We start from the raw sequence: 17,766 nt of genomic DNA on the forward strand, positions 1-17,766 counted from the left end.
ATGCTATGCCGGTAGCAACAAGGAATTTCCTCGTTGCCATGGTAACTCTGAGCTGCTGAACTTTTGTCAGGTGCCAAGAGCTCACATGCAGTAGAATTGTGTTCGTTATGTGAGTGTGCATGCAGGCGCCTGTGTCTGTGCATGCTACCTCGCTGAGTTTTTCAAGGGTAGAAAGGAAACAGTGTGTATACTTATCTTTGTGAAAGACTGCAATTCCCCTTTTGCTCTCTCATTCTCACTCTGGCAGCAGCCGTCTCTCTCTCTCTCTCTCTCTCTCTCTCTCTCTCTCTCTCTCTCTCTCTCTCTCTCTCACACCCCTCTCTTTCTCTAGTTTATTTCTGTGTGTCTCTTAATCTGTCTCTCTCTCTGTCTCTCTCTCTTAAATATATTTCCTAATTTCCTATATCTTGCAGATACACTGCTGTTGTATGCTTCACCTTTTCATTAAAAATGACTTAAAGGGACTCCTCATCTTCATCACCTTTCTCCTCCCTTTTCCCTTCATCTCATTTTACCTCCTACACAAAAAACAAAAAGTAAATTAACGTGCACATTGCGTTTACCCTCTCTTTCAACAACCTTCACCATGAGATACACATTCTGTGTGTACACACTGTCTTGATGTTTTAACTGGCTATCAAATGCTGCTCTCTCACTTGATTCTACTTTCATTTCATTTTTTCATTTCTATCTTTCTTCCTTCACCTAATGGTCTTCACAATACATTTGAGGAATTATGTCCTTGAGTGAAAGTGTATTTCTGTTACAATCTAAGTCTGGATGCAAAAATAACAAGTTAAACATTGCAGAAACAGATGAAAATGTTCTCTTTTTTTTGACACGTTCGATGTATCCAATGGAGTTTTGTGCATGTGTGTGTGTCTGTGTTATATGGGGTGAATGGCTTGTTGTTAGACTGTGGCCGAGCCTACCAACACAAAGGCCTTCTCTTAGACTTCAGTTAATCAATATGCAGCTCTTCCCCGCATCACTGTCCTTGTGTTATAAATACGTGTACACACACACACACGTACACGCTCTAAAGGGAAACGGACGCACACACTTCATCAAAATTCCGGTCCAACGTCACTACTGCCCTTGTATAAATAAAAAGTACAAAAAGAGTTAGGGAAAGCTCAGATCTTGAACAGGTCTTGAACAGGTCTACAATTCCAAACATAGGTCGATATGTTGATATCCACCTCACAAACACATCAGAAAGCAGGAGATACCTCTTTAAATGATGTTAAATTGCGCAATACAATCTGCTCACACCAACTTATAGGGCATTGTACATATACATACTATATTCTATTAGAACTGGCCTATTTCCATGCAAAATTAGTGCCACTGTGCCTGTATGAGCTCCCTGGGCACAGCCCTGCTGTAATGAGCTTCACAAAAGTGGCTGCAATACACTTTTTAAAAGTGGCTGACATGCTGCGCTGAAAATCTTGTATTCAAAATGAGTACGACTTGTGGTAAGGCTTAAGGCAATTGGTAAAAATTGTAACAGAAGGAGCTAAAGTATCAATATCAAATATATATATTTTTTAGCTTGAGTTGGAATCAATGAGGACATAATAGATGGACCGCAGATTTACAAAATATTCTTAGTTTGCATAGCATCCGTGCAGAAACAAATTGGTGCAATTATTGATACCGATGCATTGACAAATACTAGCAGAAAGTTTTAAGTGTTGCCATCAGTTGAGGTATGCAATGCATGAAAACAATAAAATAATTAAGGCATTTGAAATTTGAAGTAACATTGGGTAGTCAATTAAAATGCTTAGTGAAGTTAAAGAGATCCATATAGTTTAAGATCAAAACAAAAGTATCCTCTAGCTACTTGTAATTTTCTGCTCCTGCTTTGACTCATCGCAGGAACACTGCGTCGAGGATGGACTATCAGGTAACCTTTGTGTGTAGGCCTACAGTCAAATTTCCACTTAATGTACATCTCATGCATGAGATTGTGTGTCAATGGGTTAATTGTTCAAAGTGGAATGCTTTAGGATTATATTAAAAGGTATATTCCTTAAAAGTAAGGCAGCATAATGTGATTAGGTGATGTGCCTTGCATTTAAACAAGTGAGTATGATGTCAAATAGGTTGTATTTCACAATGTAAATGGGCTGTTCATAAAAGTATTACAAAGCCCAATTCCAATTAAAATGGAACCTTGTGTTCCAAATATAATGATTTCCAAATCCTTTTCAAGCTACTATATTCATACACTAAAAAGACAACAATTAACCTTAAGAATTGCCTTTGTGATCATTTTTAGCTTGGTCGATTTCAATTACTTTTTTTCTGATCAGTTATTTGAATTCTTTGGATTATGGAATTTCTTTTTCAGGTTTTTGAGGTCATTTGTCGGACAGGCTGTCAGACGAGTTATATTTAAGTAATTCTTTGTTTGAAGACGCCTTGAGGTAACTGCGCTTGGACGTGCTTGGATGTGGTCAGTGAAATGGAACACCTTTCCAAAAATGTGATTAGCTGCGGGGGGCATTACCTTTTCCTCATAAGGAGGTTTAAATACCATTTATGTCATTTAAAATATGAAGTTAATTAAAACTAAACTAAACTTGATATTTTTGTTGCCTTTACTTAGTGTGATGGGCTTTACATTCAATCGGGCAAATTTAAAAAAAGAAAAATAATTCGAGAACGAGAACGAGATGAATACGTTTTAACGGTACTCTGTTCCCTTGTTACGGGGTGTGATAAAGACAACCAACACTCAACCTGGACAGATAGATGTTTAGATGACCAGGGCAAGCACGAAGAACTAAAGGATCACGGTGGTGTGAGGAAAAGGTGGATATACGGGAGATGCATGGAGCAGAAGACGAGAATAGCCCTCCAAGTCCACGAACTGGCCATGTCTTTCGCTTGGTTTGTCTCTTACATCACTTGGCCTGTCAACCCTGCTGACCTGAACAATCCATCAAGTGCTGCTACTGCTGCTCCAAGGGATGGGGAGGAAGATAAGGTTGTAAGGTGAAGGAGAGAAAGAAAAGACTGATTGAGAGACTCCAGTCAGAAAGAGATGACACCCACCCCAGGTTAGTTCAGAACAGCACCGGGACAACGTTCCTGGCTAAAGTTGTGACACCGGACCTCATTCACAACATTGGGTAGAATGACATCAATTGCATTGGTACTAATAGGTCTGAAATAATTACATTAAAACATCAGCAGTGCCACTGTGTTAATTTGGCCATAACCTCAACAATTACCAACACCTTCCTATGGCATCACCTGCTATTATCTTGAGTAAAAATATTAGGCGTCCATGTAAAGTGCGACGTTTATCTGTTTAAGAGGCTCTGCATCACTGAGATTGAGGGCCACTGTTTGAGGACATAAAGTGTGCCAATTAGGGTAAGATGACAAGCGCTAAAACAAAGAATGCACTTTATTTCGAGCAAGCTTTTTATAGAATTCCATTTTTGAATCTCAAGGGGCCTGCACCCCGAGTTGGTTCTCTGATGGTAAAGTGTTTGCCAATTAAATGAAGCGGGAATTTTTCCTTGTGAATGCTGTGTAACGTGTTTTATTAATGTGAAAATAATTTGGAGTAATGACCAATTAAATTTTTGATAAATCACCCTGACATTGCTTCGAGTGGCTCAAACATATCACCCATGTTTGCTTTAATAGGCGAGCAAAGCTATTTGAGGTTTACATTACCTTCTTCTCATCCACCTGCCCAGTTCCTCCTATCACTGCACAGCCAAAATGGAATCCAAACTCCACACGAACAAGACTAAACATTTACTCAGGTGAATCAGTGGAGCATGCTATATAGCTATACAGTGCTTGACTTCTTCTTGTCCATTACTTCACTTGATTATGGTGTGTCTCCTCACCCCTCCATCGAATCTTATCACACCTTTACTTCGCATTGCCTTGCAGGATGGAAAGTGCAAGAGGGGAGAAGACCAGCGGGGATGAGGAGATAGTAGACAGAAGAGTGACAGCAGCTCATAGCTGTAGAGGTTGTGTGTATGCGTGAATGTGTGTGTGTGCCCTGTCTTTCTGGGTTTTTTTTTCATCTCAATCCAACTGTCTCCCCATCATGTGTTCTCTCTCAAACACACACACAGCAGGGGGCTGTGTTCCTCTCTGTCTAGTTCTGTTTCCCTAAGGGTTCTCCTCACCACTCATACATATTTGAGATCTGGTGCTGCCCTCTGTGCCTGACAACAGAATTCCTTCAAGCACATGCATATGAATAGACATATTTGGACTAATATTTTGCACGCCAATCAAATTGAATACCCAGAACATCACGAATAGTCGGAGGGAACACTATTGCTCACAACTTCATAAGGCACCAGAGACTTAACGGCAAAAATAAACAAACGGGTTAAGAGAGAAAATAACACAGTGTAGTCTGTACAAGCAGGCACGAGAATGGATTGATGGATGGATCATGGTGACCAGCAGTGTTTGTTAATACAGCCGCTGGTTGCCATGGAAAGCCGGTGGCACCGCCCCAGCATAGCATCTGAAGGATACAGAGTGGAGTCGTCAAATTGACGAGTGTGCCATAGTTAAAGGAGTATAACTATTTTTTATATTGTTTCGTACCAAATAATTTCACCATGGCAATGAAAGGTACACAATTATGAAAACTCAGTTATGAAACCATCAAAATGACGGCTCGGTAGTTCTAGCGTTAAAGCTTGTCGCACAAGGTCTGGGCCCGGATGTAAATGTATGACTCATACCTTGAGAAAATCGGGAAATGCCAAGCAACACTTTATTACCATGGTAACGATGCACCAAGTTCATTTTACATGAGGTCAATCTATCACAGCACTGGCCTCATCCACTCAATCGGGCAGTGTTGAAACAGGTGTTTTGCATGGGTGCTTTCAATACTAATATTACCGCTTACAAGTCATTTTTAAATCCCTCGAGCTTCTTATGACTAACAACGCCAGTATCTATATGAAGAGGCATGTGAGTTGGGGGATGCATGCAAGTGTTGGGTGGTTGTGTGCTGATCTTCTAAAAGCAGTCAGGCCTTAATTAAACCAACGCTTGTATTGTTGAGCTAATACTAATGATGCAAGTGATTCACAATCATTAGGCAAAAATCTCCACAAATCTCTCCCTCTCTGCTGCAGTTGCTGGACCAGCAAAATATATATACACACACAAACACACACACAAACACGCACGCACGCACACAATGTTGTATTATATTATATTATATTATATTATATTATATTATATTATATTATATTATATTATATTCATGCACACAATTCAGAGGTGCAGGCTTTGATTCCAGCTTCTTCTGATTGACCACTCCAAATTGTCCGTAGGTGTGATATTGTGAGTGTGGGTGGTTGTTTGTCTGTGTGCCATGCAATTGGCTGATGACCGGTTCAGTGTGTATCCCGCCTACCACCCAAAGACCACCCATAGGCTCCAGCACATCTGCGACCCCTGTGAGGATAGAGGTTCATAAAATGGATGGATGGATAATAATAATGTGTTTTATGTTGGATTTTGTGCAGCATTCTGTCATAGTTCAAACAACACATTTATTGAAAAAGGAAAATGTTAAAAGTACTCCATGCATTTCCTCCAATGAGGAATGTTTGAGTGCATGCTCACATGTGCATTATTATACACAGTATACCCTAAATGCATTATACATGAGCAGGGTACAATGTGCTATTTGAACCCAATTGACCTGATAAATTTGATGTTTGCTTCAATGCTGACCTCGCTTCTAACATGCATAATTTAGTTCTTGTATGAGTAGCCTAGGCTTTTGTTCAGTATATTGTACTCTGTGTTTACAGCATCAGTGTGTGTTTCCAACTTGTTTGTATTGATCACACTGCATCCTTTTGACCTCCGCTTTCTTTGCTCACCAGTTTTCATTTATCACCTCTGCTCTGCTTCATTAGATGTATCCATTATTCTTTAGCGCTTATTACCCTATGAAGGGTCAAGGGGAACCCGGCCCGATCCCAGCTGACAGTAGGTGTACACCATGGAACGATTGCCAGCCAGTTGCATGGGTTATGCAGTGAAACATGTTGCAGTCACCCATATGGCAAATTGGAGGCTCCAGTGAAGCTGACATACTTAATTTTTGTATATGAGTTGTTGTCAATGAAAATGGTAAGAGGAAGAACACGTTCACAAGATTCAGCTTCCCTCATCCCGCAACATTTTACACTGGATGTTCTTGTGTAAAGTTAATATATTCCTAAAAATTCAATGCACATTAGCCACATCAACAAAATTTGAAACAAAATACAACACAAACTAGATATACCCTATTTGTGCATGTTTTTTAACTCTCAATCCATACCATTCACACGGTTGACTGATAATCCATCTATTTATGTCTATCAATTCATATTGTTGACAAGAATTCACAATTGCCTTATTTGCCAGCGCACAACAATGTGTAAAGCCTTTTAACACAATACTCATTTTAGGAAACACACACATATTGTTATATAAACAGATTCTTTTGTTCAGACAATAAAAATTGAAGTTGTTACCTGCTGACAGTTTCGTCTGATACTCCAGTCTTCTTCAGAGCCGTCATCCGACGTGCTGCTGACGTGCCATTTATCCATTTATACATCGATCAAAATTTAAACTAGTCCAGTCTGGCGATTTGTACAGTGGAACAATAAACAAAAATAGAATAAAAATAATTAAGGGTTGAAAAATCCCCTTCCATGTGAATAATGGGAAAAAAAATGAATTGAAAAAAAAATGTAAAACCATATTTGTTGTCAAGTGTCACCTCATTTGTAATAACTGCATGAAAAAATATGCCAATTAAAAATATGCTGCAGTAAGAAATTCAAAACAGGTCATTCTGAAATGGAAAGTAGGCCTTCAACTGTGGAACAAAGACTTACGTATATGGGTTGTTCACCACTAAAGTGAGGGAACTTATGCCACATATTTAAGTCTCCTAAAAAATCCCCTCCTTGTTTTCTGAAATAGTGAAAACGTTTCACTTTGTGTCCTTACACACTCAAGACTGAAGCAAACTGCTTGCTGTACAAATTCAACAGTTTTTTTTGTGCAAAAACTCAAAAGTGCCAAAGTCTCAAGTAACTCAAATCATTTGGCAAACAAAACCACTTTATAGCTCAAACAAAATTCTCTCTTTCTCTGCTCCAACATAGCAGGTCAGTACGTACTGGACTTCAGGCACTGCTGACTTATGTTTTCATTTTTTAAGGACTGACTTGTCTCTTCATTTTGATTTTGGTTGAGTATTTCCAGCAGAAGTGATTGAAGGGACAATATTACCACAATTCTGTTCATAGCAGTGATGCATTGACAATCTAGAAATGCATAGTCCTATAGATGTTCCAATTCTGTGCGCCACAAAGGTTGAGCAACACAACAATCAGGTCCCAACCGAAAGAAGACTACAAATTTTTCTTTTAATACCATCCATCCATCCAGCCAACCATTTTCTGTACCGCTTTGTCCCCACGGGGATCGCGGGTCTTTTAATACTATGGAACCCAAAAGACATCAAAACGTCATCACAACTCAAGAGACAAATTTGCCCCATTTCCTCCCCAAACCTACAAAATTTAATTGTGATACAAATTAAACTTATACCATAGATTAAACAATCTATTAAAATATCAATACACCCAATGAGACACATACTACAGTACATAGAGGCAACACACACTAACACACACGCACACGCACACACACACATACATAAATGAGGATTTGGCACATTTGTATGCACCACCTGCACTAAAGTGCAACTTCAGCATTACGTTCAGACAGCTTGGCTTCTTCAGCAAACTGGAGATAATTCCCTGTTTACCCAACAGCATATCACATATCTCACCAACCAACACACATGCAATGCGCTGCAATGTAAAGATTTTTTTCCCCTGAAGTCACTGCTTTTTTACACTGCCTGCATGACACGAAAGCTCTGCTTTGGACTTTTCCTTTACTTAGTAATTCGGATGATGACCACTTTTCTCATTGACAAAAAAGCAGAAGATCACCACTTTCACGACATTGTTGAATGTAGGAGGACGAGTCTGTGTCAGCCACTTTCTCTATGTAGTTCAAAATGTATCCAAATGCGTCACATCAGGGTGAACAGCATCAACGCCAAACAGACTTTATGCACAGGGACTAAAAACGGAGTCCACTGCCACGGGAGAAAAACAGAAAATATTACATTTAATCTCTAAATGATTGAAAACAGGAAAGACAAAGCAGACAAAAGGAGCAACAGTTTTAGGATAAAAAGAGAAGACCACTAGCAACAGATGTACGTACATGCACCATGCAAATGTGCACACACAAAATAAGGCTTCAACTTAACTATAAATGACAACAGTTGAAATTACAAGACTGCACCATCAAACTAAACATCAACAAGGGCACGCATCAACGAGGGCACGCCTGGAAACACATTTCAATATTTTAACAAAAGTGGCAGTCCAAAAAAAAAGATTAATGTCACGGCTTTTTATTTTTTTATACTCCAACTTAATTTCCTGTGTACTATATTGGGAATCCTAAAGTTAACGTGTTTGATAGAAACCAGCAAGCCGATCAACAGAAATGGAGCAAGTATCACATGCTCACACACGTGCACAAACACTTTTGCTGTTTATGAAGTGATGTCAACACATAAATAAACCCTACGAGAAATATCCAAAGACAAGGTTAACTCCCCTGCAAAATTCAATCATGTCTGACAGCACAGGGAACACTTCAAACATATAAAATGTATGCATGTCATTGTTTACATTTTACACAGGAGAACCTACCAGGCAGTCTTAAATGAATCCCTCTGGTTGCTGTTATGCAATATTCCAGCAAAGTATGAAATCCCTTGGAGATATTAGTGCAGGATAACAAGAGGATTTATATAAAACGACTCAGTATGGTGCAGTGGGCCAAAACAGCAGATTGTGAAACGTAATAGTGAGAGTTGCGGTCATGTGGTTGAGAATGGAAGCTTGTTAAGATGTATAGAACCTAGCAACTTCCTCACCCTCAATGAGCCCCAATTCATATTTATTTATTTATTTATTTATTCATGGGGGCGGCTGACATTGAAGGTTGGGGTTAACTGATGCATGATGATGGTTTTAATCAAAGTGAGTGCAGAGTAAAATTGCTGACTGATATTCACGGGAAAGGCGAGGCTGCTTGGCTTTGGGTGTGTCCCTGGAAAAGATCATAAACAGCATTAAACAGTTGCTTTCTCGGTGAAATTGAAATGTTTGATACTAACGGCATTATACAAGCTTGATATTGTAGACAAGCCCAAGGGAAAATTTTGCTTGAGGTTCCTTTTTATGTAACATATTATGTAAAATAATATTATTTTATTGTGGAGCGAAGTCACAAAAATTGTTATGTTTCCTTTGCAAAACAACTCATTTCTGCAAGGAAGAATCAAAATATTAGTCAAATATCGTTCCCAAATTTTAGAGCATGTACTCCAAAATTGTTTTAGTCAACAGCAAGTGTTTTTCTTTGATTTTAGCCTGATAGACATTTTCATTACATTTGGCAGCATTCCGACACAAACATAATAGACGAAACTTGTTTAGTCTGCCAATTTTGACCTTACCGGAACATTTTGAATAGACAATATAACGAGCAGTTTTTCTTTTTTTTTGTTTAAATTTATTATGTACTAAAATACCAAGAAAGCAAATAGAATTCGTAATTCTGAATCTACTCTCGGAGGCAAATCATTTTTGTGTTGTCCTCCAGTGGACTAAAATAACACTGCTAGTTTTGGGGCATTAGCGCAATTACATATAGATTGATAGATAGATAGCTTCTTAACACTCTAGCTCACTCATTCTTTGACAGGTTACATAACTGAAAACTGAACACTGCCAATTGCCACACATACGTATATTTAGTTTAGTTTAGGCATAATTTTGCTTTTCCCCCAAGAAAATTAAACACGTAGAAAGACCAGTGTAGTACTGAAATAAATGTGATCAACCAACCTCAAAAATATGAAACATTTTTTTTCCTTCAGTACCTCAGGCCAAAGTAAACAAGAAGAAAAGCAAAGGTGACTCAGTAATATTTTTTTACAGATTGTGCATTGACTGCCGTTTTGCTAGAAAACCATCCAGTTCAAATACATTTTTACTGAATTCTCCTGAACCCAAATCTAGTTTAAGATTCTACTTTCACCACAGACATGGCTCGTGAACAATAACACAGACCAGTATTCCCCAACGCATCTCAACGTCTCCTGACATCTGTTTGAAGTTTCTTTTTATTAAGAAGGCTATACCAGACGCATAATCACTGTACATTGATTTAACATTACCTTTACAATTAAAGTCTTCACTGAAATTACAGAATAAATATATGCACATTTTTCTTCAAATCTTTGTGTGAGAGAGAAAACATTAAAAGTGCCTCCTACAAAGCTGTTAGTGGGTGATGATGGGGCGAGGACAAGGCAGGGGGGGGGGGGGGGCAGGATCCAGAGGCAATTGTGTGGAGGGTGGAGGTTTAACAAAGTGCATGGAAATATCCAGAAAAACTTGAGCGTCGTCTGATAATAATATTCACAAATGTTTTACCATCCGTGCCTCATTGGCGCATCCTTTATGAGAAGCACCCTGATAGAGACAGAAGTCCTAATTAATGGGAACAACCATAGTCATAAGATATAAAAATTAAATAGAACACTGAACTGTTAATACGTTGCGGTATCTTTCTTCACAATGTGATGAATTGCAACCGCCTCAACGCTACCCCACACCCCTCACTTCCTGCACTGCAGCGAGTGCATGCAGCAAATTGCAGTTCGTATTCATATTTGTTTTATCCATCTTCCACTGATTTCCCATAGCCTTAATGTGCATGGCCTCCGGGTCTTTGTACATCCTAGTGAGGGGTAAAAGAAGCAGAGAATAACCCTTCAATTCAGGGAGACGTCCTGCTCCCGTGTGTCAAGGGAATTCCATAAACAAAGGATTTCAGGATTGTGGTGTATATTTTTTTTATTCCCTAGTGCCTCTCTTAGTCCTTTAATGCACTCCTCTCAGCAAGTAGATATATTTATATTATAAAAATAACAGATGCTGACATTGCTGGCTACTCTGAAAAAAAAGGCACTTGATTGAAACATCTGAGAACAACCTCTTCTCCGTAAAGATTTAGGCGGCACTGTAATATGTTTTATTTCATATCATGCTGCCTTGTTCAGATTGACTTTCTTCTAATATTGGTTTTGGGTGGTTGTGTTTTAAGGATAACAAAGTGATCATGTCAGGCCTTTCTCCTCTGAGCTACAAATGTTAAAACCGATACGATTTTTCCAACACTTCGAGGTAATCCGGCTTGGTTTGGAGTTTGGCCCTTAACTCCAGGTAATCGCTTTGGGACGGTTCGGGGTAGCAGCCTTTCCCCGCCGTGAAAAGCAAAGTCTCCTTCAGCCGAGCGTCCTGTTGCAAATCTGGGTACTGCATGCCAGGTGGGTGTGCATGTGCCACGTGCATGTCCTTGATTTTGGAAGCGGTCCCGTAAAGGCAGTCCACGAAACCGACGGTAGGCGTGGGCCTTTGACTGTCAATGACCGTGGGGCAGAGTCCACCGTTCTCATGAAGTCCTGCAAAGTCGGCTGTGGTGTGGTTGACGCCGACGATGGTGTTGAGTTGAGAGTTGGAAATAGCCAGGCTCCACTCTCTTTCTTTCTCTAACAAGGTTCGATAGTTGTTGCTGCTACTGCTGCTGCCATTGTCTTTCTTGGCTGAAAACTGCCCTCTGTCTTCATCTGACGGTGCTGCTATCTCCCCCTCTCGGGGCTTATAGATGGGGTTGTTACACATCTGAGTCACAGGATGTGGGATGTAATCATAAACATGGCCATGGGAATGTGAGTGACTGGGATGAGTGTGTGTGTGCAAGCTGGGGGTTGGCTTCTCCAGTGTACTCGAGTTGCCGGCGCTGCTCTGCCTTGGCGCATCCTCAAAAATCCTGCATTGCATCTGGATCCCTGTCAGATCCACCTCAGAACGCTTCCTGAAGGGCAGCTTCTTCCTCCGACGAAGAACAAAGGCAAACAGCCCGGCTGCTACAAACACAGCAGAGATGAAGAGGATGAGGAGGCTGAGGATGAGGACGGACAGCGGAACTGCATCTCTTCCAGCTGCCTCCCCCATTCCAGTACTCCTGGTGGTGAGGTCATCCCCACCAGGCTGAGCGGGTAAGGAGCCTGAGGAATATTTAAGTTCAGGACAAAGTACTTCAACCTCTAATGAACGCAAATCCTTCCCAAAGGCAAACTCTGGCGTCTTGCAGATGACATCTCCAACCACAATGACAGAGGAGAGCTTTTCCACCCATTGTTTGAGAGGGATGATATCACAGGAGCACTCCCAGGGGTTCTGATGAAGGTCAACTTGGACAATAGAGGTCAGGTGCTCCAGGACTCCACGCACAGGCAGGGAAAGGAAATAATTGTTGCGGAGGTTGAGGCGAGCGAGGTTGGTGCCAGCGAAGACGTCATCGGGGAGGGAGCGCAGCAAGTTGTCATTGAGAAAAACCAGCTGCAGGTTGGGCATCAGGGAAAAGGCGTTTGGTTGTATCTCTCGTATAACATTATACTCAAAGTAGAGTAGGCTCAGCATTTGGAGTCCTCGAAACATCCCGGGTGTGAGCTTTTCGATGTCATTGCCATTCAGGTATAAGCTTTTTAAGTTTGGCAGGTTGATGAAAGCGCCCTCCTGCACATAAGATATCCGGTTGTTGCCTAAATGCAATAAATCCAAACTCGAGAAGTTCCAGAAATCAGAGCGGTAAATTTTCTGTATTAGGTTCCCGCTGAGATATAATTTCTTGGCATTGAGCGGCCTCGGCAAAAGGTCAGAGATGTTGTGAAAGCCTTTCTCCTTACAGTTCACTGTTAGGCCCAAGTCAGTGATGTGAAGGTTGCAAATACATCCGGCGGGACAAATTATCGGGATTGGAGGTCTTGTCTGATAGCCGGCAATGGGGGGCTGGTTGATGCCTGGGTAAATACTACGCGGTGTTGGGGGGTTCTTGGTGGGACGAGGTCGTTTTGTGGGCTTTATTGCAGAGGATGCGGTGTTGTGAAAGGAGGAGAGCATGGAGGATGGTTTGGTAGGCCACGTGTTGTCATTGTTGAATGGGATGCGTGGAATTCCCAGTTTGGCCTCAATCTCAGAATCGGAGAGCAAAGGGCACAGCTCATTGCGCTTGATTTCCCGTAGGTCTTTTCCATGTAAATGGAACGGGTACTCGCATGTTATTTCGCCTACCAGAGCAGTATAAGGAATTCTCTCCAGCCAAGTCTTTAGCTGGACAATCTCACACACACAGTTCCAAGGATTCTCCTCCAGCTGAATTTCCATCAAGCTCCGCCCAACGTACTCCAACGTCCCTTTATAGGGCAACGTCTTTAGTCTGTTCCCCCTAAGGTCCAAATGTGTTAGCGAAACAGACCGGAAGAGATAATTGGGGAGCAGTGGAATCAGATTGTCATTTAGTATAAGTACTCTCAATTTGTGTAGGTGCCTGAATGCACCACTTTCAATCCTTTTGATAACATTGTAGTCTGCTTGGAGATACTCTAAACTTTCCAGTCCGAGGAATGTGTCATTCCGGAAAATTTCAAGTTTGTTCTCGTGCAAGAAAAGCCGTTTGAGTATTCCCAAGCCGTTGAATGCTCCAGCGTGGATATCTTGCAAGGCGTTATTACCGAGATTTATGGATATGGCGTTGTTTAGATGGAGAAAGCTGTTAAAGTAGAGCTTCCTCATAGAGTTTCTCTGCAGGTTGAGTTTGAATGGCCGGCTCCATATCTGAGCAATCTGGCTCACATTTGTAAATCCTTTGCTGTCACAGTGCACGTGGAAGATGCCCTCTTTGACCTCGCAGTAGCAGGGCTCGAAGCACGGCTCATCGATCTCCTCCGAGTCCTCCAGTAATGGGATCGGGGTGGTCCATCCTAAGGCTATGGTGCTCAGCAAGGTAACCCACAGCATCCTCGCTGACACCGGATGGGTGAAGTCTGGACTCCAGAAAGAGAGCCACTTCACAGCACTGCAACAGAGAGAATGAGGGAGAATGAAAAGGGGGGTAGAAAGTAATACACAAACACACACAAATCTGAAAAAATAAAGTTCGAGGTGTGGGACGTGGCAAGAATAGGTGCGCATTTGTCATGATGAAATGGAAAAGCACTTGCAATAACACAGGAGACTTCTTGATATGTTGCCACGGGTACTTCAAACAAAGTGAGCTGAGTAGACTTGGAACGGGGATGCGATATCCATGCGAGAGAAACAAATCTCCCATAGCGTTAGCATCACCGAGCAGACCCAGGTCCATTTATAATACAGCAGATATGCTGCTAAGGTTGTAATAAATCACCTCAGAGATGCTTATCGCTATGAATAAACAATGGCAACAGCAGGTGGGTGAGGTTAGCAGCAAGAGGAGACACCGTCCCCCTGGTGTATTTATTACATAACAGGAGACTCAGTCACCTTCTTAAGTAATGAGAGCAGTGAAAGATACACTGCAGACCGAGAGTGCTGAACGAACTTAAATATTCAGCATTTTTGGAATAAATCCCAGATATAGTATGACTGTCCATGAGTATATATGAGACATGCATAGAGGCGTATTAATTAAATAAGAAAAATAAAACTAATCTAACAAATAGAATTAAAAAAATACAAAATGTAGGATTAAAATTAAGACAAAACTGGAAACAAACTACAAAATAGAAAATATAATAGAAAAATAAAATGGTTTCAACATGGATGATCACACTAAAAAATGAATGCAAAATTAACATTATTTTAGAGGTTAAAATACAACCTTTTATTGGTTGTTAAAAATGCAAATAATGCCGCACACCAACACACGCGCACACACATACACGCACACATGCGCGCGGTTTTTATCTGCCCTCACTGACGGCATTTGCGTTTAGGTGAGAAGTCTGAGTAGGATTTCAGCTACATTTTCAAGACGACTCATGTTTGAGGAAACAAAATGATTTGGGGTTAAAAGTAACATACTGATAATTTGAACATTATCCAAAATAAAACAATTATTAATATTATTTTAATTTGTCGTCTTAGTAACTGGTTTAAAAATCAAAGTTCAGCACAGAAGTAATGTTCCATTCAATGACGCACACACCGACTCCGGGAACTGTCCGTTCAACCGTAGGTGCTGAAATCCAATGAAGTCTTTGGCGGAACAAATCCGCTGTCCGCGGTTCTGATTTAAAGAGCAAAAAGAAAGACTGAAAAACGAATAAAGGCAAAAGAGGGGAACCTCCAGTGAAAGCAGCAAATGAAGAGAAAATTGTTAGGATGTATTCCTTGGAAAAGGCCCCCAAAAATAACAAATTAAAAGTCATTCGATATCATTATTGTGTGATATCTTGTGATTCCTCGATTTCCATCCATTTTTTAATATTTGTATGTTTATTAAATAAAATACAATTTATTTATTTGTTAATTTGAAATCATTTCAATGAAGTGGAATTGGTATACATACTTAGTTTAGAGGGATTGCCACTTCTTCATCCTCCTGCGGCGTGTTCTGTTGTGGCCCGCAACGTCCTGCACACTGTCCGATGCCGGGCTGCGGGGGAGAAAAAAAAACAGAACCAGAAGTGGAGGTGAAAAAAGCGTTGGAGAGCAAATAGACGGAGCAGATATGGAATGCAGAGTAGGGATCGACTTGGAGTAGAAGAGAATGTGGCATTGATTCAAAGTCAAACGCACTTCAGTTGAAAATGCTAAATACTTTATATTAGAACGCAACAAAAGGTATTTGCATTAGCCCTGCCAAATCTTCTCTTTAACTGAAAGCACTGAGTTCAATCTAGCAGAGAGCATCGCGCTCGTGGAAAGAGATGCCAAGCATAATGCAGCAACATTTGGCCGTGGCTGACGTGCTGAAAAGAACACGACTATTCCACCATCATGTTAAAGTTAACACAGATGCATACGTTACAAAGACAACTGCATACCCATTTACAGCATACAGTCAGCCAACTCACCTTAGGTTTGTGCTGCAGCTGGGAAGCATTGGGGGATATACTAGCAGTACTAAAACAAAAAGAAAAAACGGGGGAACAATACTTTGATTGTTAGTTTTCGCTCTCTTTCTTCCCCATCTCCCGCTTTCTATCTCCTTACCCTCTCCCCGTGGCTGAGGCTAAAGGAGAGGAGGAAGAGGAGAGATGAAGACGTGAGAGGAATGTGAAATCTCTCCCTCGCTCTCCGGTGACTCTGACTCTCTCCCCTTCTTCTTCCCACTCTCCTGTGTGTGCTTAAAATGCAAGTCCTCAAGTCCAGCCCGTCCTGCCTCTTCCTCCTCCTCCTCCGCCGCCGCCGCCTCCCGGGTGAGCGCGCTCGACGACTGCGCAGCCGGGTGACAATACTCTCATCAGGACCGTGCCCTCGTTACGGTTGGAGCAATACGCAGCAGGAATGTAGACGGATTGCTCGGCTGCCTTTATTTAGTTTCATTTGCCCCCCGCAAGCTGCCTCGCTTTCTTTTCCACGCGTCCAAAAAATGCCTGCTGTCGTGCGTCACAGGAGTGATGAGGAGGGACTGAGCGAGTCGGAGAGGTGGAGGGAGGGAAAGGGTGAGAGACGCAGAGAAGAGAGATAGGGAGTGAAAGAGAGGAGGAGGAAGAGGAGAAGGAGGGGGAAAGAATGATGGAAACCATTTGGAATCTTGGGTGAGAAGATGTTTTCGTGCAACACGCCAAAGAACTAAAGATAATGTGATATAGGTGTGAGTGAGACTGGCAGACCTGTGTATGTCATTTGAAGTAAAAAAATACATTGTTCTGTTTATTTTACTACTGAGAATAGATATTAAGTAGTTTGGCATTCCATCTAAAATCGCCCAACTCCTCTGTGATGACGACAGCAGGTGATCACGACTATTTAAAGCAAGAAGGGAGAGGCGTATTCACACTCTGTGCTCCCCCCCCTCCTTTCTCGATCTGCTTGCCTTCCCGCGTCTCGCCTGCAGCGGGCAACACGCGTCCGTTCTTTGGCAGCAGTAGCAGCAGCACCAACGGGAGCCAAAGCACAGACTGAGACAACGTCATTTCAACCAGCTCTGCAAAGACAAACGTGGTATCGTGTATCCCTCGACATGCAAATTACGTCGGTGCTCACATTTGTGCTGATGTAGAATTACAGATATTTTCTTTGACAACAAAAAAGACCCTGGTAAAAGTAGAAGTGGTTAGGCTACTGAGTCAACTCATTGACTTTAAGTAAAAAAGAGATGAGATGCATTAAACTACAAAAGTAAAAAGTACAAATTATGTTTCATTGTCAGTATCGATTTTGATAACCTGGAAGAACAAAATACAAAACTTATCTGCACGCAAAATAGTTTCCCTCTTGTGTCATTAAGACAAAATAAAATCACTATCAAAACTTATATTCATAGCTTGGCAAGTATGTGAACTGAACAACATAAAATGCTGAGTTTATGATACCTACAAATGTCACGAACGGATGGAAATGGCGACCAAGTGCAGCTTGGACCAGGGTTTATTGGCGGAACTCAAAATACAGACTCGGTAAACTGACATGACTTAACAAAACAACATGACTTCCCAACCAAAACATACTTGAAACCGACAGAAACCAAAAGGACATGAAGACGACACGACAACAAAACAACAATGATCCGACGAGGGGTGAGGGGCAG

The 17,766-nt window shown here is 41.3% G+C and overlaps 1 protein-coding gene across 2 annotated transcripts; it reads right to left on the reverse strand.

Annotated features, from left to right (window-relative positions):
- Positions 1–10,288: 10,288 nt before the first annotated feature.
- Positions 10,289–16,671, reverse strand: slitrk3a (SLIT and NTRK-like family, member 3a). Of its 2 annotated transcripts, XM_049725460.2 has the most exons (4): positions 16,227–16,671; positions 16,088–16,136; positions 15,580–15,666; positions 10,289–14,106 (listed from the first exon to the last, which is right to left on the reverse strand). In XM_049725460.2, the coding sequence occupies exon 4, from the start codon at positions 14,046–14,048 to the stop codon at positions 11,340–11,342; it is 2,709 nt and encodes a 902-aa protein (XP_049581417.1). In that variant the 5' UTR covers positions 14,049–14,106; positions 15,580–15,666; positions 16,088–16,136; positions 16,227–16,671; the 3' UTR covers positions 10,289–11,339. The 2 variants fall into 2 exon arrangements, with proteins under 2 accessions (XP_049581417.1, XP_049581415.1); XM_049725458.2 differs by having other exon boundaries at positions 16,088–16,671.
- Positions 16,672–17,766: the final 1,095 nt, after the last annotated feature.

The sequence above is a fragment of the Syngnathus scovelli genome, chromosome 7 (genome assembly GCF_024217435.2).
Source record: "Syngnathus scovelli strain Florida chromosome 7, RoL_Ssco_1.2, whole genome shotgun sequence".
NCBI lineage: Eukaryota > Metazoa > Chordata > Actinopteri > Syngnathiformes > Syngnathidae > Syngnathus > Syngnathus scovelli.

Coding starts and splice junctions, on each gene's coding strand:
- slitrk3a (XM_049725460.2), bottom strand. CDS start 14,048: ATGCTGTGGGTTACCTTGCTGAGCACCATAGCCTTAGGATGGACCACC.